The 21991-nt window shown below is 45.3% G+C and overlaps 1 protein-coding gene across 1 annotated transcript in view; it reads left to right on the top strand.

Annotated features, from left to right (window-relative positions):
• LOC115480931 (granulocyte colony-stimulating factor receptor-like) overlaps nucleotides 1-21991 on the top strand; it is a 70033-nt gene that overhangs the window by 32178 nt on the left and 15864 nt on the right. The window contains exons 5-9 of the mRNA XM_030219916.1: nucleotides 788-945; nucleotides 6424-6583; nucleotides 9033-9115; nucleotides 12488-12710; nucleotides 16682-16870. Of these exons, the coding sequence (XP_030075776.1) occupies nucleotides 788-945; nucleotides 6424-6583; nucleotides 9033-9115; nucleotides 12488-12710; nucleotides 16682-16870 (813 nt within the window). The remainder of the gene's footprint in view (nucleotides 1-787; nucleotides 946-6423; nucleotides 6584-9032; nucleotides 9116-12487; nucleotides 12711-16681; nucleotides 16871-21991) is intronic.

Below are 21991 nucleotides of genomic sequence, written 5' to 3' on the forward strand. Positions count from 1 at the left end.
AGCTGACTATCAATTTGTTATGGACCTTTTCCTCCAGGAATTTGTCTAAACTTCTTTTGAACCTTTCTATGTTAGCCATCTTGACCACATCAGAACGGGGTGTAAAAGTGGTGTGGAGCAGTTCTCAAACATAGCCTCTGTTGGTGTAGGGTCAGTGGCATAGCTATGGGGGGCACGGGGGCCTGTGCCCCCCAAATTGGCTCTGGGGCCCCCGAATTGGCTGATAGGGGTCCCCAACCCCTGCCAGCTAAAGCGTTTGTCCCGCACTGGTCTCACATTGCCTGGTGCTCTGTCCTGTTTTCAGTCACTGTGCACGCTCGTTTTAATGAAACTGAATGTGCACAGCAACTGAAAACAGAACAGGGTGCCAGGCAATGTGAGACCAGCGTGGGACTAGCTGTCGGGGGTTGGAGACCCCTGCCAGCCAAGGTACCTTTGCAGTGGCAGTGGGGAGGGAAGCAGCATAGGGGGAGCGGAAGTGGCGGCAGGAGGGCAGTAGCGGCCGCAGGGGAGTGGAAGTGGCAGCGGGAGGGCAGGCCAAAATGTGCCCCCCACCTTGGGCTCTGGCCCCCCTCCAGTATGGAAGTACTGCTCAGTGAGCTTGGCCACAGGGGTCTGGTTACATATGATGGGTAATAAGAGGAAAACAGGAAATGATGTTGGCCATAACTGATGGTTCCCAGATGCTAAGGAACATGGAGAGTGGCCATGCATGAGTATACTTCAGCGAGTGATAAACAGATAAAGTATGTCATCTAAGAAGCCCTGATTTATCCCTGTCATTTAGTGAAGCTGAACCCCCCTGAAATTGAGGCACTCACATCTGCACAGGGATGCTTGATAGTCAAGTGGAAGCCGCCTGTTCATGGATTAAACACTGAAGATAAAGAAGAATATGAGATTCGATGCAAGGACCAGGAGGGGCTGCAGGAATCCTGGCTACAGGTGAAATTCAGCCACTGACCCTGCTTTTCTACAGCTGCAGAGAGGTGTGGTAGCCGTGTTAGTCCACTCTTAAAGGTTATCAATAGAAATCAAACAAAATAAAACATGCAAAAGAAAATAAGATGATACCTTTTTTATTGGACATAACTTAATACATTTCTTGATTAGCTTTTGAAGGTTGCCCTTCTTCGTCAGATCGAAAAAAATGTTACATATGATGGATTTACATGGAATTAATTTATACTTGGGGATAGCTAGAGCACTCACTAATGTTTATAATTTAATATATATATGTATATTCTCCACCAGTTGCTAATTAAAGCAACAATAATCACAATTGCAATGAATTAAATATTATCTCTGTTGAAATGCAGTGTCCTGCGTTTCCAGATTTAAAGTTATGCACCCAGGACACAAAGAGACTATATTTTTAGCTTCAAAAAGGTTTATTAAGTTACAATATGATTAATGCAATCATATAAATAAGGTTACAAATGAGAGATAGTTCTTTTAAGAGATCTTTACAGATAATCTGTACTTAAGTAAGGTAGCAAATCTAGATCAAAAGTTATAACTTACAGGTCTTTGTTGTAGGATTGTTGAAGCTGAGAGAAAGTCTTTGGAAAAGTCCTATTATTCAGCAGAGTGATGAGCCATGTGGTCACAGGAGCAGGGAGCAGGGCTTCTGCAGTGATGGATGAGTTGCAGTTGAAGAGATAATCTGCTTGTCTGGAACAGCTTCTATCTTTTATACTCTTGCAAGCTGCAGGAAGACATTCCATGTGAATCTCTGTCCGATCTGACGAAGAAGGGCAACCTTCGAAAGCTAATCAAGAAATGTATTAAGTTATATCCAATAAAAAAGGTATCATCTTATTTTCTTTTCCATGTTTTATTTTGTTTGATTTCTATTGATAACCTACAGCTGCAGGACAGTGTCATGTTATGTAAACTCAGCTTTGACTAAGACACAGTGACAGAAGGCTTGTTTTCACTGTGGTGCTTTTCACTGCATTTGTGTGATTCTTGGGTTTCCTACAGTGGGGGAAATAAGTATTTGATCCCTTGCTGATTTTGTAAGTTTGCCCACTGACAAAGACATGAGCAGCCCATAATTGAAGGGTAGGTTATTGGTAACAGTGAGAGATAGCACATCACAAATTAAATCCGGAAAATCACATTGTGGAAAGTATATGAATTTATTTGCATTCTGCAGAGGGAAATAAGTATTTGATCCCCCACCAACCAGTAAGAGATCTGGCCCCTACAGACCAGGTAGATGCTCCAAATCAACTCGTTACCTGCATGACAGACAGCTGTCGGCAATGGTCACCTGTATGAAAGACACCTGTCCACAGACTCAGTGAATCAGTCAGACTCTAACCTCTACAAAATGGCCAAGAGCAAGGAGCTGTCTAAGGATGTCAGGGACAAGATCATACACCTGCACAAGGCTGGAATGGGCTACAAAACCATCAGTAAGACGCTGGGCGAGAAGGAGACAACTGTTGGTGCCATAGTAAGAAAATGGAAGAAGTACAAAATGACTGTCAATCGACAAAGATCTGGGGCTCCACGCAAAATCTCACCTCGTGGGGTATCCTTGATCATGAGGAAGGTTAGAAATCAGCCTACAACTACAAGGGGGGAACTTGTCAATGATCTCAAGGCAGCTGGGACCACTGTCACCACGAAAACCATTGGTAACACATTACGACATAACGGATTGCAATCCTGCAGTGCCCGCAAGGTCCCCCTGCTCCGGAAGGCACATGTGACGGCCCGTCTGAAGTTTGCCAGTGAACACCTGGATGATGCCGAGAGTGATTGGGAGAAGGTGCTGTGGTCAGATGAGACAAAAATTGAGCTCTTTGGCATGAACTCAACTCGCCGTGTTTGGAGGAAGAGAAATGCTGCCTATGACCCAAAGAACACCGTCCCCACTGTCAAGCATGGAGGTGGAAATGTTATGTTTTGGGGGTGTTTCTCTGCTAAGGGCACAGGACTACTTCACCGCATCAATGGGAGAATGGATGGGGCCATGTACCGTACAATTCTGAGTGACAACCTCCTTCCCTCCGCCAGGGCCTTAAAAATGGGTCGTGGCTGGGTCTTCCAGCACGACAATGACCCAAAACATACAGCCAAGGCAACAAAGGAGTGGCTCAGGAAGAAGCACATTAGGGTCATGGAGTGGCCTAGCCAGTCACCAGACCTTAATCCCATTGAAAACTTATGGAGGGAGCTGAAGCTGCGAGTTGCCAAGCGACAGCCCAGAACTCTTAATGATTTAGAGATGATCTGCAAAGAGGAGTGGACCAAAATTCCTCCTGACATGTGTGCAAACCTCATCATCAACTACAGAAGACGTCTGACCGCTGTGCTTGCCAACAAGGGTTTTGCCACCAAGTATTAGGTCTTGTTTGCCAGAGGGATCAAATACTTATTTCCCTCTGCAGAATGCAAATAAATTCATATACTTTCCACAATGTGATTTTCCGGATTTAATTTGTGATGTGCTATCTCTCACTGTTACCAATAACCTACCCTTCAATTATGGGCTGCTCATGTCTTTGTCAGTGGGCAAACTTACAAAATCAGCAAGGGATCAAATACTTATTTCCCCCACTGTATAAGCATTTGAAGGAGCAGCTAAAGAGACTGATGTAGAAAGCCATGTGGTAGAGTTGGCTCAGCATGTGGCTTCTACTGTGAAATGAATTTGAAATAATCCCACCGATGTATGTAGTAAACAACGCGCAGATTACTGCTACATTAAAAGTAATCTGCAGCTCACTGCGAAATGCCCACCTTCCTGTCAGTGCATGAGCGATGATTGGCTCGCATACTAATAAGAAGGGGGACATACTGGCCCCTCCTGTAATTCCTAGTAGTCTAGTAGCCTCCTCCCTCCCCCCAACCTGATCCCTTGTCTCCAAAATGAAAAATAAAGATCCCTGGTATCTAGTGACCTTCCCTCCTTCCTGCTCCCAACTTCCAAAAATAATTACTGGTAGTCAAACAACCCCCCTCCCTACCTTCCCCCTGTGCCTGACTTTCATGGGGGGAAAAAATCCCTGGTGTCAAGCAGCTCCCCCCACTCCCTGACCCATCCTCCAGGCTACTCACTCCTGCCTCTGGCACCACTATATTGAAAAATGGGAGCCCCTGAGCCCCAGTGCTTAATCCTGGGAAGCACTGATTGGAGTCAGTCTGCCAAATAAGGGAATGATACCTGTATTTAGTAGTCTCTGCCTAGACTAATAAATAAGGGACATTTTCCTTTATTTAGCAACCCTGCTCACTGCATCCCAGAATGCACTGTGCAAGGTTAGGCACTGCCATTTTTCAAGATGGCAACACCAGAGGCAGGAGTGAGTATCATTCCTGCTTCTTTTAAGGCATGCCATGGTGGGCCTAGGAGAGGGGTAGAGGGGTGACACTCAACACCAGGGATTTAGTTTTTTTTTAAGTCACAGGTAATCCCTGCTAGACATCGAGGGATTATTATTAGAAGTTGTGGCAGGGATGGGGGATCAGATCAGAGTTGACCTTTTTGGTTTTGTTGGGGGTGGGGAAGGTTCAGATCAGTTTTGGGGGTGGAGGGAGGTGGCTGCTAGACTACAGGGAAAGGTTGGGGCCAATGCAGAAAGCTATAGGGGTCAGAGGGCTCTCCCTAACCCTTCTATATCACCTCGGACATCAGTACACAGTTTTGAAGCTTCTCTGCATTTTAGCAGATTAGCTAACAGTCTCTCTACTGTGCATTTTAATGTGCTATGTGCTGATGTCTACCATGCAAGTTAATTTGAGCGTTGGACCCCTTTCTGCATCATGCAACCCATAATGAGCGCATAAACCACATCTCCCTGTGCTAGCTTTATGCATCCGCCCTGAAAGCATTAGTTGAATCTTCTGGTGCTACTTGATTTGCAGCCTTCAATACAGGACCTAAAACCAACTCTACCTGCTTTTGTCCATACATACTCTGCCAGCTTCAATTTACACTGGCATTTATTAATTCTTTGTTTCAGATGGCTGCATGCCAGAGTTTGTAAAACATTAGAGTTTTCTCTTGCACAAGTGAGTACTGTGCAGGTTACTATCATGGGCGTAGCTACGTGGGGCCACGGGGGCCTGGGCCCCCATAGATTTGGCCCTGGATCCCCTGCCGATGACCCTTGACCCCTCCTCCTGCCATCGCCTACCTTTGCTGGCGGGGGATCCCAACCCCTGCCAGCCGAGGTCCTCTTCTTCCTTCATTCTGTCTAGAGCCCGAGGTGAGGGGGCACATTTTAACCCTCCCCCTGCCGCCGCTGCCACCACCACCAACAACAACTTTGAAACCCCCCTGCCGACGACCCTCTCAACCCACCCTGCCGCCAATCCTCCCCTGCTGTAGCCGTCGCCTACCTTTGCTGGCGGGGAACCCCAACCCCCGCCAGCCGAGGTCCTCTTCTTCCTTCGTTCTGTTTTTGAGTCTGACGTTTGTGCAGGACGTCAGACTCAGAAACAGAACGAAGGAAGAAGAGGACCTCGGCTGGTGGGGGTTGGGGTCCCCCGCCAGCAAAGGTAGGCGACGGCGGGAGGGGGGTTGAGAGGGTCGTCGGTGGGGGGGTGGGGTCAAAGTTGCTGTTGGTGGTGGTGACGGTGGTGGCGGCAGGGGGGTTGGCATTGGTGGGGGGTCGGCGGCACTGGGGAGGGGGGCTAAAATGTGCCCCCTCACCTCGGGCTCTAGACCCCCCTCCCGCCGAAGTCTGGCTACGCCACTACTTACTATAAACTTGAATATAAAACCATCCAAATATAAACCAAGAACACTTCCCCCCCCCCCTTTTGTGGGGGGGATGTTAATTCAAACAAACTGAGAATTTATATTCCAGCAATCTTCTCCTTCTCTCCTTCCCCATGGTGTCTGACATTCCTCCCATTCCTCTCCTCCTGTCCATGCCAGCTTCAATCCCAAAATGGCTGCTGCAACCTCCAAAGGCAATCTTGCAAGACTCTGCCACTGGAAGCTGCAGCAGCCGTCCTCACTACAGAGATGGATGGGCAGGAGTGAGAGTGAATTGCTCCTGCCACAGCTCCCACTAAACCACCAGAGCGGTATGGTAAGCTCTGGGCGGGGGTGGGGGGAACCAATGGGTCTGGGATGAGAGCTCATTTGTTCGAGGAGAGGGGGAGGGAGAGAGGAAAGAAGTAAGTGAGAGCTCTAGCGGTGTGGGATGGGGGGGGGGGGGGACAGGTTGTGACAGCAGCAGAGGAGAGAAAGGAAGGACACCACAGGGGAGGGAAGGAGGGAGGTAGGTCTCAAATATAAACCTAGATGCAATTGTTGAAGCCTTTTATAGCCAAAATATCTTGGTTTATATTCAAGTATATACAGTATATTATGAAAGGGAATAAACTGCTATTGTTTCAGTAGGAATGAGCACATTTCTCATGCTCTTTTATTACAAAATTATCAATTTCTTTAAGGTCCCTTTTACAGCTGCAGAGAACGAGTCTAATCCTAAACAGCTCTGCAGTGTTTCTCCATACACCCGCTATGTTGTCCAGATGCGAGCTAAATACCCAAGTAATTTCAGCCACTGGAGTGCATGGAGCCAAGAGAAAAGTGTGACAACAGAGCCAGCAGGTAAGGAAATAGTGGGCCAAGTCCCCATATCCCACTGATAACCATAAAACTTAGACAGTCATGTTGCATGACCTTAAAGCACTTAGCCAAGTGTTAGAGGCAATACAAGTGTTACAGGAGAGGGAGAAATGGAAATTCCAGTGCTGGTGATGTCTCTTATCCAGGAAGTGGTAGAACCTGAAAAAGTCCTCATCACTCCACTCCACCCTACCTATTTTCTCTGCCCACCAGAACTTCCCTGGAATCTTTGTGAACTGTAAAATCTGATTTAAATAGGGGGCCAGATTCAGTAAATGATGTCGAAAAGTAGATGACAGGAAATATTCGCACTTAGCATTATCTATAATGGGCGCTCCAGGCTGAGCACATATTATGGTGCCTAACTTTGGGTGCAATGACTTATATCAACTGAAAACTGATGTATATCCTGGTGCACAGCCCCCAAATTCTATAACACTATACATCATTTTTTTTTTGGAATGCTCCTCCCATGGTCATGTTGCTTTTTGGGTTGTACATGAGAGAATTTGGCCATGGATGTTTATCAAATCATACATGGCCATATCCATGTGCAATTCCAAATTACAGCTAATTAACACCAATAATTAATTGTTAAAATTAATGATTGCTAGCCATGACCTAATTTACACACAAATCTCAGAATCACATGCAATTTTGGGCATCTAGATTTAGGCACCATTAATAGAATACAAAGCAAACTATCTAGATTGTAGCAGTAATCAGAAATATACTCAACCAACACGCAAATTCTAATTTTACTAGCTTGCTGACTACAAGAACCTATCTTGATCCCTCCCTTGAGGTTAGGGTGAATTCCCACAGTTCCCCAACATCCCACCTATGTATATTATATGCAAATTCAGGTTATTTTAATTAGTTCCTGGACATGTGTCTCTCATATCCAGATATCAGGGAATTATGTTAGCATCTCACAGAAAGGTTAGTCTCCCCTTCCCTGTCAACTCCCATGTAGTTTCCATGATTGCTACTTCCTCCTGCAGAGGGGTCTAAAGTTCTCACCTTAAATGTAAGGGGATGCTGTGAGTGAGACTAACTCAGATCCATGACATAACTACATAGTTTTATTGTAGTTTGGATTTTGGTTGGAGGTGGTCTTTTCTAACAGGCTATATATGTTGTCATAGTAGTAAATTAGTTTGGAACAGATGAGTATTTACTTAAAACAGAAAACTGTGTAGTAGAAAACCCTGGTTTATCAACAAGAGAATAGAAATTGTTCCACATAAAACAAGAGTCTGAAGCTCAATGCAGAAGACTTAGAATGTATGTCAGTATACCTGAGTCAAACAGATAGTCACATGTATGCCTCAGTGGTATTCGGTTTGATTCTTTGACAACACACTGTCCCCAATGTATGAGAATAAATTTCAATAAAAACCTGACTGACAAGCGAGAGTCTGAGAACCAGTTTGAGTGAAAGTGCAGACACAGTCCGTTCTCACTATCCACACACTCAGTATTTACCGATTCGCTTATTTGTGGAAGACAAAGTATAACCCATTCTCGCTATTCGTGGCCATGTTCACTTATTCACGGCCTGCTTAGTGTAGTGCAAATGAAAGTGTGTTCCCATGAGGAAAAACATATTCATAGAGCTGTGCGTGAGTATTGTTACACCAAAAACCTGTATATACTGTACTTTTTTTTAAAAACAGCATATAAAATACATTTATAAAAAGCACAATATAATAGGTAAGTTGTTCTGTACAAGAAGGTTACATGAAACGATGAGTTTATGGTGTTCACTGCACACTTTTGCTACCTAACAGGGTTGCACAGGGACCTAATCCCCTTAGGATTAATAGTTCCATATTCGCATTTTTGGTATTCATGGGGTTTTCTAGGAACCTAACCCCAGCGAATAGTGAGAATGGACTGTACCAGAGCTGGCAACAGGGTCAGTGCAAGAGTATTAAGCACCTTGGCAAAGTTTCAGCCCTGTGCCCACCCTCCCCACTTCATGGTTCTTTGAATGGCTCAGAACCTATTGTTTTCCTTTATTACAGCTGATTTTGATGCCCCGTAGAAACTACTGCCCTAGGCAACAGCCTAATGTACCTGAATGTAACTCACCTTCAGCTATTACTGAAAAAAGGCATGAACTAAATCCAGATAAGGCAGGTGGGAGCTCTCACAGCTTGTAAGCAGATGCTGACTAAAGACTTGTTTTCTCCAATCCAGACACCTTCTGTTTATTTCTATGAGGCAGGAATCTCTCAAGAGCAAAACTCCAAAAACAAAATTGTGACAGCAAAAGAGAGAAGAAGTCTCCTTCGCCCCCCCTGTAATCAAGCCCTGTAACCCTCTTCAGTCGGTGTTCTAGCTGGGCACAGCCAGATGCATTGTATCTGCCTGTCTATTGCTTAATGTAACCTGTTCACTGTATCAACTCTCAATCATATTTCAGCGCCATCGCACAGTCCAGCATTGTGGAGGAGAATAGCCGCAATTGGGGCTGACAGAAGGAGAGAAGTGCTGCTGATGTGGAAGGTAGGGGGTGAGGTTTACTGTGCACTCAGTGGGTGGTGGTCTGGTGGAAACCTCTTGTCTCTAGTGAGCAGTCTGATTACTGGTTTGCTTCATGAACTTCCCCCTAGAGTCATCTTGTGCAATTAGACACTCCCACTCTGCAAGGTGGGAAGGTTTCTTTCCCTAATATTTGTTTTGAAAGTAACTTCATACAAATTTTATATGTGGAAATAAGGATCAGCAAACAAGCTGTAGAAAATACATTTAAGTTAGTCCAATAAAAAGATGCAACTTGCTTGTTGACCCTTATTTCAGTATTTCCAAGTGGCTGTGGACTAACAATTCTCTGCTAGAACAGATCATGTAACACCTATTCTGAAAGAATTGCACTGGTTGCCTACTTCTGTTAGAATTATTTTAAGATTTAATATTTGACTTTTAAAACTCTTTTTCTGAATTCTCTTGACTATCTTTCTGGATATGGTTATCTGCGTTTTTTCTTGTGTTCCACTCAACACTGTCTGCTACAACTTTCTTCATTACAGACTATTACCTCCTAATGCTAGTAATTTGACCAGTTACTTGGGTTTTTGTAAAGTATTGAAAACTTGGATATTTGAAACCCATTTTCATTAGGTTATTCATGGGCTCATTTTCAAAAGAGAAAAACATCCAAAAAGTGGCATAAATCTGTATTTGGAAGTTTTTCTCACAAAAACGTCCAAATCGGTATTTTCAAAACCAATTTTTAGATGTTTTTCTATGAAGTCTGTCAGAAGTGCATTCAAATCACAAGGGGGTGTGTCAGGGGCATGTTAAGGGTGGGATTTGGGCGGACCTACCACTTGGACATTTTTCAGCCATAACGGAACAGAACAAAACTGTTCAAGACTAACACTAAAACATTTTGAGCTACACCTGTTTTTATAACAAACCTCCCACCCCCCCCAAAATGTGATTAAAAACATTACTTGCCAGCCTCTAAGCCACGCTCAGATGTTATACTCAGGTTCATTAGAATAGCATGCAGGTCCCTGGAATAGTCTAATGGTGGGTGCAGTGCAGTGCACTGCAGACAGATGGGCCCAGGCCCATACCTACCTGTTACACTTGTGGAGGAAACTGAGCCCTCCAAAACTCACCAGAAACACACTGTACCCACATATAGGTGTCCCCTTCACCTGTAAGGGCTATGGTAGTGGTGTACAGTTGGGGGTAGTGGGTTTTGGGGGGGCTCAGCAGACAAGATAATGGAGAAATGGTGAGATGTGTCCCTGGGTGCATTTTATGAAGTCCACTACAGTGCCTCCTAGGGTGCCCTATTGCTTTCCTAGGATGTCAGGGAGACCAGTCTACTAGAAATGCTGGTTCCTCCTATATCCCAATGGCTTGATTTTGTGCATTTTGCACTTGGATTTTTTTTTTGTCAAAAATGGACCAAAAAACAAAACATGCAAATCACAAAACCTTGTTGAAAACAGTATTTTCAAAAACAAAATATAGACATTTTTTTTTTTTGAAAATTACCTTCTTTCCTATTCAAATTTTGGACGTTTTTTGCAAAACGTCCAAAGTTGGTCTTAGATGTCATATCGAAAATGCCCCTCTCAGTGGCTTGACCGTGATTTAGGTTTGAAAAATATTGTATCTGGATTTTTTTTTGGGGGGGGGGGATGTTAGTACATTTGTGATTGTTTTGATATTTTATTGTACACCTCTTTAAAACTTTGGTAAAAAAAAATAAAATAAAAAAGTGGTATATCAAGTCAATAAATCCAATCCAATCTATTGAGAGATTTATTACCACAACACCACTTTGTATTTGTTCACACCGGCATCTGCGAATGCATTTCCGGCACTATGTAAATCACATTGAGCCTGCAAATAAGTGGGAAAATGTGGGATACAAATGCAACAAATAAATAAAAATAAATAAATAAATAAATGCAGCTTATAGTGTACGATGCATTAACTGGTACTGGTTGATGCTGTGCCCTGCTGGTCAGTGTGAGAGAATCACTCTTACTCTACTAGAGATGTCCCCATAAATAATCTATTATTGATAAAACCCAACTTGGATCCACTTTCTCCAGCTAGTTTTCAACCTATCTTAAATTTACTTTTCCTAGCCAAGATCACAGAAAAAGTAGAAGCACAACAGACTTCTACCTTCCTAGAAATAAATTGTTTTCACCCCAGTCAGTCAGGTTTGGAAAAGGACATAGTATGAAGCACAGGCATAGCCAGACCTCTCGATGGGAGGGGGCACATATTGGTCTGCCCCCCTGCTGCTCCTCACCCACTGCCGCAGCAAATAGCTTGGCTGGCGGGGGTCCCCAACCCCCACCAGTTGAACTGTTCATTGCCTGCTCTGCTCTGTCTTCCCCTCACGTCCTGCACGCTCCTTTTAGTGAAACTGAGCATGCTCAGTTTATAGAATCTAGCCCAAAATGCTGACGAGCCCATAGGTATAAAATGGGCTTCTTAGCATTTAGCGGGCACTAAAGCTTTAGTAAAATGGCCCCTATATGGTGGCCCAACACATGAAGAGGGTCAAAGAATTATATATAGGTTCAGTGATCCCACAGCCCCGTTTTAGACGCACCACTGTTAAAATTACCCTGAGGTAGATTTACTGGCATCTGCTACTGCGTTACCATTCTATTCTAGAAACATGGATTAGTAAATAGTCCCATTGCATTATTATTATTTGTTACATTTGTATCCCACATTTTCCCACCTATTTGCAGGCTCAATGTGGCTGACATAGTACCATAACGGCGTTTGCCAGTTCCTGTATGAACAAATACAAGGTGGTATTATGTTAGAATGAGGTTCAAGTATGGTGGATACATTGGGGGAACTTAGAGAGTGAGATGAAGAGTTAGGATATGTCCATTTCGGTCTTTAGTTTCGTTATGTCGCAAGTGTCCAGGTTTTTTATGTTGGGTCGGTGGGGTATGCCTTTCCGAACAGGTTAGTTTTTAGCACCTTTCGGAAGTTTGAGTGGTTGAACGTAGTTTTTACTACTTTTGGCAGTGTGTTCCATAGTTGTGCGCCTAGATAGGAAAAGCTGGATGCGTAAGTTGATTTGTATTTGAGTCCTTTGCTGCTTGGGTAATGGAGATTTAGGTATGAACATACTGATCTTGTGGTGTTTCTAGTTGGCAGGTCAATGAGGTCTGCCATATATCCCAGGGCTTCGCCGTAAATAATTTTATGAACTATTGTGCAGATTTTGAAAGCGATATGTTCTTTGATTGGGAGCCAGTGCAGTTTTTGTTGGAGAGGTTTGGCGCTTTCAAAACATGTTTTTCCAAATATAAGCCATTACATGGTACTTACTGACTTTTAGAAAATCTAGTTCTCTGTTTTTATTTTTCAATCTGCCAGCCCCTGAAGAAGAAAGAAGCCAATGGAAAGATCCTGGGGTACAGGCTCTTCTCACAAATGAAAGGAAGAAAGGAAACAGCAATGACCCCAGAATGCATTACAGAAGCACTACAGTACGTCCTTGTCCTGTCTGAAGAGCAGTATGTCATCTTCCTCACTGCCTACAATTCTGCTGGGGAGTCGCCTTCAGCCAAGATCATAATCCCAGCAGCATCCCCAGCAGGTACTACAAGGGTTGCAAGATATACACAGCACTGTACAGACACATGAACAAGACAGTCCCTGTCCCTGTCAAGGTAGACAGAACACTGTCAGCGGCTACTTCAGCAGAGCAGGGATTTTACCTCATAAAATCTAAATGGAAAATACCAAAAACTAAAAAAGAGCCAAAGACTGTGCAAAGATGCTAAAAATTACTTAGGTAAAAATGTAATAGAACAGACAGGAAAAAAGTTAAATAATCATACAGCTTTCTGTGGCACGAGACAATCACACTCAATTTCAATTTGCGCGGCCCAAAGAATCAGATTCGATATGGCTGTGTCATGAGTCATACAGTCCAATTAATAGTGTCACTTGCATAACGTAACGAGCTTCTACTAATGAGACCATTCCGGTCTGAAAGCACTTAAGCTATTGGTAGCATGTCAGCGTGAAACACATCAGTGGTGCCACACAAATTGTAGCTGAGTGTGATCGTCTTATGCCAAAGAAAGCTGTATGATTATTTTACTTTTTTTCCTGATGGACTTTTTACATTTTTATCTAAGCAAATTTTACCATGTTTGTACAGTTTTTACCTCTTTTTTTTCTTTTCCCTCATTCTGTTCCTTCAGAATTTGTCATGAAGGTTGCATCTTTCTTCTCTTTTTTTCCTACCTAAAATCTAAACAAGAAGACAGCAGTGGGGGCAGGGCCGTGCCGATGCGGTAAGCGAGGTAAGCGCCGCAGGGGGGCGCCCACCTCTGGAGGGCGCCACCGCGGTGCTTACCCTCGCCCCGCGCCGCCGAGGACTTTAAATTACCTCGGTCGCAGGCTGCAGCAGCGTCGGTGAAAGCGCTGCCGACGTCTCCCTTCCCTTGCACTCATTGGTTCCCTCAGTGTCCCGCCTTCTTCTGACGTCAGAAGAAGGCGGACACTGAGGGAACCAAGAGCGCGGTGGGGCGGTCCGCCCCGGGTGTCAGCGGGTGGGAGGTGCTCCGCTCCCGCTGCTCCCACCCTACCTTCTTAAAAAAAAAAAAATAAGTAAAGCGGCGTGGCAGGCAGCGCAACTTCGCGTCTGCCCTGCTTGTAAAACAAGTAGATCTACTCGTCGGCCTTCGCTCACTGGGTCCCGCCCTCGAGGAAATAGGAAGTTACCTCAGAGGAGGGCGGGACCCAGTGAGCGAAGGCCCGACGAGGAGATCTACTTGTTTTACAAGCAGGGCAGACGCGAAGTTGCGCTGCCTGCCACGCCGCTTTACTGATTTATTTTTAAAAGAAGGTAGGGTGGGAGCAGCGGGAGCGGAGCACCCCCCCCCCCCCACCCGCTGTCATCTCGACAGAGCTGGTAGTCGGGTCGGATCAGGGGTGCCCAGATGGCAGTAGGGGATGGGGATGGGGAGGGGAGGGGAGGGGAGGGGAGCCCAGATGACAGAAGCCCAGATGACAGAAGGGGATGGGAGCCCAGATGACAGAAGGGGATGGGGAGGGGAGCCCAGATGACAGAAGGGGGTGGGAGCCCAGATGACAGAGGGGATGGGAGCCCAGATGACAGAAGGGGATGGGGAGGGGGAGGGGAGGGGAGGGATGGGATGGGGAGCCCAGATGACAGAAGGGGATGGGGAGCCCAGATGACAGAAGGGGATGGGGAGGGGATGGGGAGGGGTGCCCAGATGGCAGAAGGGGATGGGGATGGGAGCCCAGATGACAGAAGGGGATGGGGAGCCCAGATGACAGAAGGGGATGGGGAGGGGAGCCCAGATGACAGAAGGGGATGGGGAGGGGTGCCCAGATGACAGAAGGGGATGGGGTGGGGAGCCCAGATGACAGAAGGGGATGGGGAGGGGTGCCCAGATGACAGAATGGGGATGGGGAGGGGATGGGGAGGGGTGCCCAGATGGCAGAGGGGATGGGGAGGGGGAGCCCAGATGGCAGAAGGGGATGGGGTGGGGAGCCCAGATGGGAGAAGGGGATGGGGAGCCCAGATGACAGAAAAGGGATGGGGAGGGGTGCCCAGATGACAGAAGGGGATGGGGTGGGGAGCCCGAGACAGAAGGGGATGGGGAGGGGAGCCCAGATGGCAGAAGGGGATGGGTGGGGGGTGCCCAGATGGCAGAAAGGGGATGGGGGAGGGGAGCCCAGATGGCAGAAGGGGAGGGGGAGGGGAGCCCAGATGGCAGGAAGGGGAGGGGGTGGGGTGCCCAGATGGGAGAAGGGGATGGGGAGGGGAGCCCAGATGGGGTCTGGGGCTGAAAGGGGAGGCCCTAATGCAAGGCATGTGGATGAAGGGAGCTGGAACTGGGGCTGAAAAGGAGGGTAGGTGGGATAAGGGGGCTAGTACTGGGACTGGGGGCTGAAAAGGGACAAGAGCTGAAACTGTGGGACTGGGGGCTGAAAAGAAGACAGGGAAGAAGTGCTGGGGCTGAAGCTTGGGACTAGTGAGAGAAAAGGGCTGCGTTTGAAACTGGGGGCTGAAAAGGGGACAGGGAAGAAGTGGCTGGGGGCCGAAGCTCAAGACTGGTGGGAGAAAAGGGCTAGGGCTGAAACTGGGGACTGGTGGGATAGTGGGGCTGGAACTGGGGGCTGAAAAAAGGGCAGAGAGAGGGGACAGATCCTAGATGGAAGGGGGAGTGAGAGGGACCTTGATGGATGGGAGAGGGAGGGCAAATGGTGGATTGAGCGGACAGAGAGAAAGGGCAGACAGTGGATGAAGCGATAGAAAGGGGAGACAGTGAATGGAAGGGGGAGAGAGAGGGCAGACAGGGGCAGATGGTGGATGGAAGGGGCAGAGATAGAGGGCAGATGTAGATGGAAGGAGCAGGGAGAGAGGGCAGACATTGGATGAAGGGGACAGCAGAGAAGGGCAGACACTGGATGGCAGAGAGAGAACAAAGACAGATGCTGGATGGAAGGAAGGAAGACAGTGAAAAGAAGATGAGGAAAGCAGAAACCAGAGACAACAAACTGTAAATAAAAATATTTACTTTATTTTTTTGCTTTAGGATACAGTAGTATTGTAGCTGTGTTAATAAATGTTTATAATAGGTAATCTTTTTATTGGACTAATTTAATACAGTTTTGACTAACTTTCGGAGAACAAAACCCCCTTCCTCAGGTCAGGATAGGATACTGTAACAGCACTATACTGTATGACCTGAGGAAGGATGTTTTGGCCTCTGAAAGCTAAATGTATAGTCCAATAAAATGGTATTATTTTTATTTTCTATATTGTTTTATTTCTATTTGTTAATTTGTAAACGTGGTGATGGTTTCTTGTTAGTTGTTTTTTCAAATTTACATCTGCAGTCTTTATATTTGGCACAGTACTAGGGGACATTTTCTGTTTCTGTGGTGTTGCATTGTATGCAGAGTCTGGCATCTTGGGGGTTCAGTTTAATTTTTGTCTAAATAGCGTTTGGAATATGTCCACTTTGAGAATTTACATCTGCTATCGTATTTTGCAATGTATAGCAATTTGTTTCTAAGAATATTGCTGACAATTCCTGTCAGTGTGGCAAGTGGTGAGCGATCATTTTCACCGGGGGGGGGGGGGGGGGGGGCGTGATCATTTTCACGGGGGGTAGGGGTAGCGCCAACTGATTAGTCGGCAGGGGGGCGCCAGAGACCCTAGGCACGGCCCTGAGTGGGGGTAGGGGGGTGGGCTTCTGGTGACAAATATCACTGTACAGCTAATTGAGGTGAGTCGTATGTAGGGATACAACTCTAGTATCTGGAAGATAGTCAACATGTTTGTCAGTATTATTTCTTCCCTCCTCTCCCCTTATTTAAACAGATGACTAAATTTGTAATTGGTACTAGCTACAAGGGAAGCTAAGGACCTGCAGCTACCTCCAGGAAAGCCCAGCACGGAATGCAGGCTGGTCACTAGCCCCTACTCAATCAAACTAACAGTATTTACTTTTCTGAAGATGTGTGTACAAAAATACTTGGCTCCTTTTTCTCTCTCTTTCTCTCCTATTCTTTCCCTCTCAGTGACCTCCAACTCGCTGCTTTCTGTCCTCATCTCTCCAGTAGACGATCACAGCCTCCTCCTTCACTGGGCAGCCCCTCTTCTCCCAGCAGCTTCTTATGTCATTGAGTGGTTTCAGGAGCCAGGGAAACTCAACTGGAATGCTAGCTGGCACTACGAGGCTGGCAATATCAATCATATAATCATAAAAGGTAAAGTTCCCATCTTGTGCGTGTGTATATGATTCAGAGACTTGGGGGAGGCAGTTAATGAAACAGCAGAAACTCATTCATGCTGCTAGAATGTGACTGCCTGGGAGTGATGCTCCTGTACTTTCTGCATCCAAATCTGTTAGCTGGATATTGCCACAGAAAGCTTTTTAGCATTGGTAGCGATGGAAGGAAATACACCTGGAATTCTTGGATTGTAATGGAGAGTGCCGGATGTAGACCACTGCCTTTTAGGTAGCCATAAATATTGTACATTATAAAGTGGATGCTGCGTCCTGATGAGTAAATGCTACTGGATAGGGAATGACGGATAACATACAGCAGAATTCAGTTGATGCAAAAGTGCTTTTCTGTTGATATGATTTCTGTAATGGAGGTCTCTTAGTGGTATTTACATCTGCAAAAGATGAAAAGGTTCATTGTTTTTCATGTCAAATTTTCTGTAAAAGGAGCTGTGCAAGTATCTTTTTCTTTTTTTTAGATTGTAGTTGGTTATAACTAGAGGGGGGGGGTCAAATAGTTATGACTTCTCAGCATGGGAAGGTGCATGCATGTGCACTCAGCTGCTCTGAAAGGCTTCTGTAATGGTTGATGGAGAGCAATTCATTAGAATTCGTTGCCAGAGAATGTGGTAAAGGTGGTTTGCTTAGTGGGGTTTTAAAAAGGTCTGGACGGCTTCCTAAAGGAAAAGTCCATAGACCATTATTAAATTGACTTTGGGAAAATCCACTGCTATTTCTGGGATAAGCAGCATAAAATGTATTGAACTTTTCAGGATCTTGCCAGGTATTTGTGACCTGGATTGGCCACTGTTGGAAACAGGATGCTGGGCTTGATGGACCCTTGGTCTGTCCCAGTGTGCCAATATTTATGTACTTATATTAATTCCCACACTGGACTCTGTCAAATTACATCACCCTTCAGTCAGAATATGCATCCTGCTGGCCTCTGAGATCACTTGCTTCACTTTTTTGTATTTGACCTACCGCCTTTCTCAAAGGATCTATACATGTAATTAGACTCTGGAATTCGTTGCCGGAGAACGTGGTACGGGCGGTTAGCTTGACGGAGTTTAAAAAGGGGTTAGATTCCTAAAGGACAAGTCCATAGACCGCTATTAAATGGACTTGGAAAAATTCCGCATTTTTAGGTATAACTTGTCTGGAATGTTTTTACGTTTGGGGAGCGTGCCAGGTGCCCTTGACCTGGATTGGCCACTGTCGGTGACAGGATGCTGGGCTAGATGGACCTTTGGTCTTTCCCAGTATGGCACTACTTATGTACTTATGTACTTATGATGGTGGCATACAGAGATAAGTTCATAAGTACATAAATACATAAGTATTGCCATACGGACAGACCAAAGGTCCATCAATCCCAGAATCGTATTTCCAACAGTGCCAATCCAGGTCACAAATACCTGGGAAGATCTCCAAAAAGTACAAAACATTTTATACTGCTTATCCCAGAAATAGTGGATTTTCCCCAAGTCCAATTTAATAATGGTCTATGGACTTTTCCTTTAGAAAGCAGTCCAAACCTTTTTTAAACTCTGCTATGCTAACCACCTTTACCACATTCTCTGGCAACGAATTCCAGAGTTTAATTACACGTTGAGTGAAGAAATATTTTCTCTGATTTGTTTTAAATTTACTACTTTGTAGCTTCATCGCATGCCCCCTAGTCCTAGTATATTTGGAAAGCGTAAACAGATGCTTCACATTTACCTGTTCAACTCCACTCATTATTATATAGACCGCTATCATATCTCCCCTCAGCTGCCTTTTCTCCAAGCTGAAGAGCCCTAGCCGCTTTAGCCTTTCCTCATAGAGACGTCATTCCATTCCGTTTATCATTTTCATCGCCCTTCTCTGCACCTTTTCTATTTCCACTATATCTTTTTTTAGATGCGGTGACCAGAATTGAACACAATATTCGAGGTGTGGTTGCACCATGGAGCGATACAAAGGCATTATAACATCCTCGTTTTTATTTTCCATTCCTTTCCTAATAATCCTAACATTCTATTTGCTTTCTTAGCCGCAGCAGCACACTGAGCAGAAGGTTTCAACGTATCAATGACGACACCTAGATCCCTTTCTTGGTCTGTGACCTTGCATGACGTAGCTATAATTCGGGTTCCTCTTTCCCACATGCATCACTTTGCACTTGCTCACATTAAACGTCATCTGCCATTTAGATTCCCAGTCTCGTAAGGTCAGCACAGACCCCTGGGGAACCCCACTAACTACCCTTCTCCATTGAGTATACTGACTATTTAACCCTACTCTCTGTTTTCTATCTTTTAACCAGTTTTTAATCCACAATAGACTACCTCCTATCCCATGACTCTCCTTCCTCTGGAATCTTTCATGAGGTACTTTGTCAAAAGCCTTCTGAAAATCCAGATACACAATATCAACTGGCTAACGTTTATCCACATGTTTGTTCACCCCTTCAAAGAAATGTAATAGATTGGTGAGGCAAGATTTCCTTTCACTAAATCCATATTGACTTTGTCTCATTATTCCATGCTTTTGAATATGCTCTGTAATTTTGTTCTTTATAATAGCCTCTACCATTTTGCCTGGCACCAACGTCAGACTTACTGGTCTATAATTTCCCAGATCTCCTCTGGAACCTTTTTTAAAAATCGGCGATACATTGGCCACCATTCAATCTTCCAGTGCCATGCATGATTTTATGGATAAATTATATATTACTAACAATAGCTCTGCAAGTTTATTTTTCAGTTCTATCAGTACTCTGGGATGAATACCATCCAGTCCAGGAGAGTTGCTACTCTTCAATTTGTAGAACTGCCCCGTTACATCCTCCAGGTTTATAGAGAATTCATTCAGTTTCTCCAACTTGTCAAACCTTCCTCGGTGAAGACTGAAGCAAAGAATTCATTTAATCTCTCTGCTATGGTTTGTCTTCCCTGATTGCCCCTTTTGCCCCTCAGTCATCTAGCGCTGCAACTGATTCTTTTGCTGGCTTCCTGCTTTTAATTTACCTAAAACATATTTTACTATGTGTTTTTGCCTTCAATGCAGGGCCGTGCCTAGGGTCTCTGGTGCCCCCCCTGCAGACTATCAGTTGGCGCCCCCCCCCCCCCCCCCCCCCCCCCCCCCCCCCCCCCCCGTGTGGCACAAGATGCAAAGGAAATAGGAGCTGAAAGATGGAGTGCATCTTTGTGGGATTCAGTGGTGTGCTGGTAAATGTTTAACAACAGGCTCTCTCCCGGTCCCCCTCTGCGCCTCCCCCCCCCCAATTGCAGAGCTGGCTATAGCCAGGGAGAGAGCTGGGGGGGGGGGTGGCAATGCATTCCTCCAGGAAAAAAAAAATAAATGATCCCAGGTTCCAATCTAATTCATGTTTAATGTGCGATAAAATGCCATAAATGCCGTAAATAAATATAAACTTTTAATGCTGAGCACCTGATTCTCAAAGTGAACATATTCCAAACACTATAATGAAAATAAAATGATTTTTTTCTACCTTTTTTGTCTGGTGACTGTTTTTCTGATCATGCTGGCCCAGTATCCGATTCTGCTGCTATCTGTCCTCTTAACTCTGTTTTCAGGGCTTCCTTTCCTTTCTTCTTTATTTCTGGTCCTCAGCTTCTGCCTATTTTCTTCATCCATGTGCAGTTTTTCTCCTCTCTTCCTTTCCCCTCAACTCATCTCCTTCCTCACTCTTCCCTCCCCTCCATCCATGTCCAGCATTTCTTCTCTCTCCCCTCCTCTCCCCTGCCCTCCATCCACCCATGTCCAGGGACCCTTCTCTCCCCCTGCCCTGCATCACCCATACCCAGTGACCCTCCTCTCCCATGCCCTCCATGGGCCCCTGGGATCACTCTCTCTGCTATTTACTTCTACTTCCAAAAGCTCAAAGTCAATATTGAGCCTGCAGCAGTTAGCACTTTTTTTTTAAATACTGACCATCTGATATTCAGTCGGGACCTGTTAAGAGTATTTGGCTGGGTCCCAACGTCCCCCTCCCCCAAGATTCCAATCTCCCTCTCTCCCACACCCAGAAACCCCTTCTAATCCCCCCTACCCTCCAAACGTCACAAAAATCACTTCCAATTCCTATACGTTGCAAAATAAGAAAGCAGATGTAAATTCTTAAAGTGGACATATTCCAAACACTAAAATGAAAATAAAATGATTGTTTTTCTACCTTTGTTGTCTGGTGACTTTCTTTTTCTGATCATGCTGGCCCAGTATCTGATTCTGCTGCTATCTGTCCTCTTAACTCCGTTTCCAGGGCTTCCTTTCCATTTATTTCTTTACTTTCCTCCTTTCTTCTTCATTTCTTGCTCTATATCCATAAGTAAAAGCTGGGTCCTCCGCAGACTTGACTGTCCAGTGGATCCAGCTTCTGCCTGTTTTCGCCATCCATGTGCAGTTTTTATCCTCTCTTCCTTTTCCCTCATCTCATCTCCTTCCTCTCTCTTCCCTCCCCTCCATCCATGCCCAGCATTTCTTCTCTCTCCCTTCCCCTCCATCCATGTGCATCTCCTTCCTCTGTCTTCCCTTCCTTCCCCTCCATCCATGTCCAGCAATTTCTCCTCTCTCCCTGGGCCCTGTCCCTCCCATCCATGTCCATCCATGTCCACTCTCTGCCCTTCCCTCCTCCATCCATATCCAGCAATTCTCCTCTCTCCCCTCCCCTCCATTTCCAGCCATTTCTCCTCTCCCTGGGTCCAGCCCTCCCATCCATGTCCCTAAATTCAGGGTATAGACATTCAGCATCAGTCATCACCCTTCCCATCTACTAAACTGATCCCACAACTGACCTGACTGACTTAGCTGAAGGATTTTTCTGCTAGAAAATGAAGTAACATTAGGACAGGCATGCAGAGTCAGTAAAGCAAATAATCTGAACAATCTAAAACTTTACTAATAATACTACTACATCTCCAGTAGAATGCAAATCTCTCTGTAACTCAAAAAACAAAATCCTGCCAATGTAATTAGTGCTCAATATATATTTTTTTAATTACAGAAGTAATAGCACAAATACCATACCACGTGCATAATATACAGAACTATATGCTATTTTCTAAACTGACATATGTATATATGAACATGAGTG

This window comes from Microcaecilia unicolor, chromosome 11 (genome assembly GCF_901765095.1).
Source record: "Microcaecilia unicolor chromosome 11, aMicUni1.1, whole genome shotgun sequence".
Taxonomy (NCBI): domain Eukaryota; kingdom Metazoa; phylum Chordata; class Amphibia; order Gymnophiona; family Siphonopidae; genus Microcaecilia; species Microcaecilia unicolor.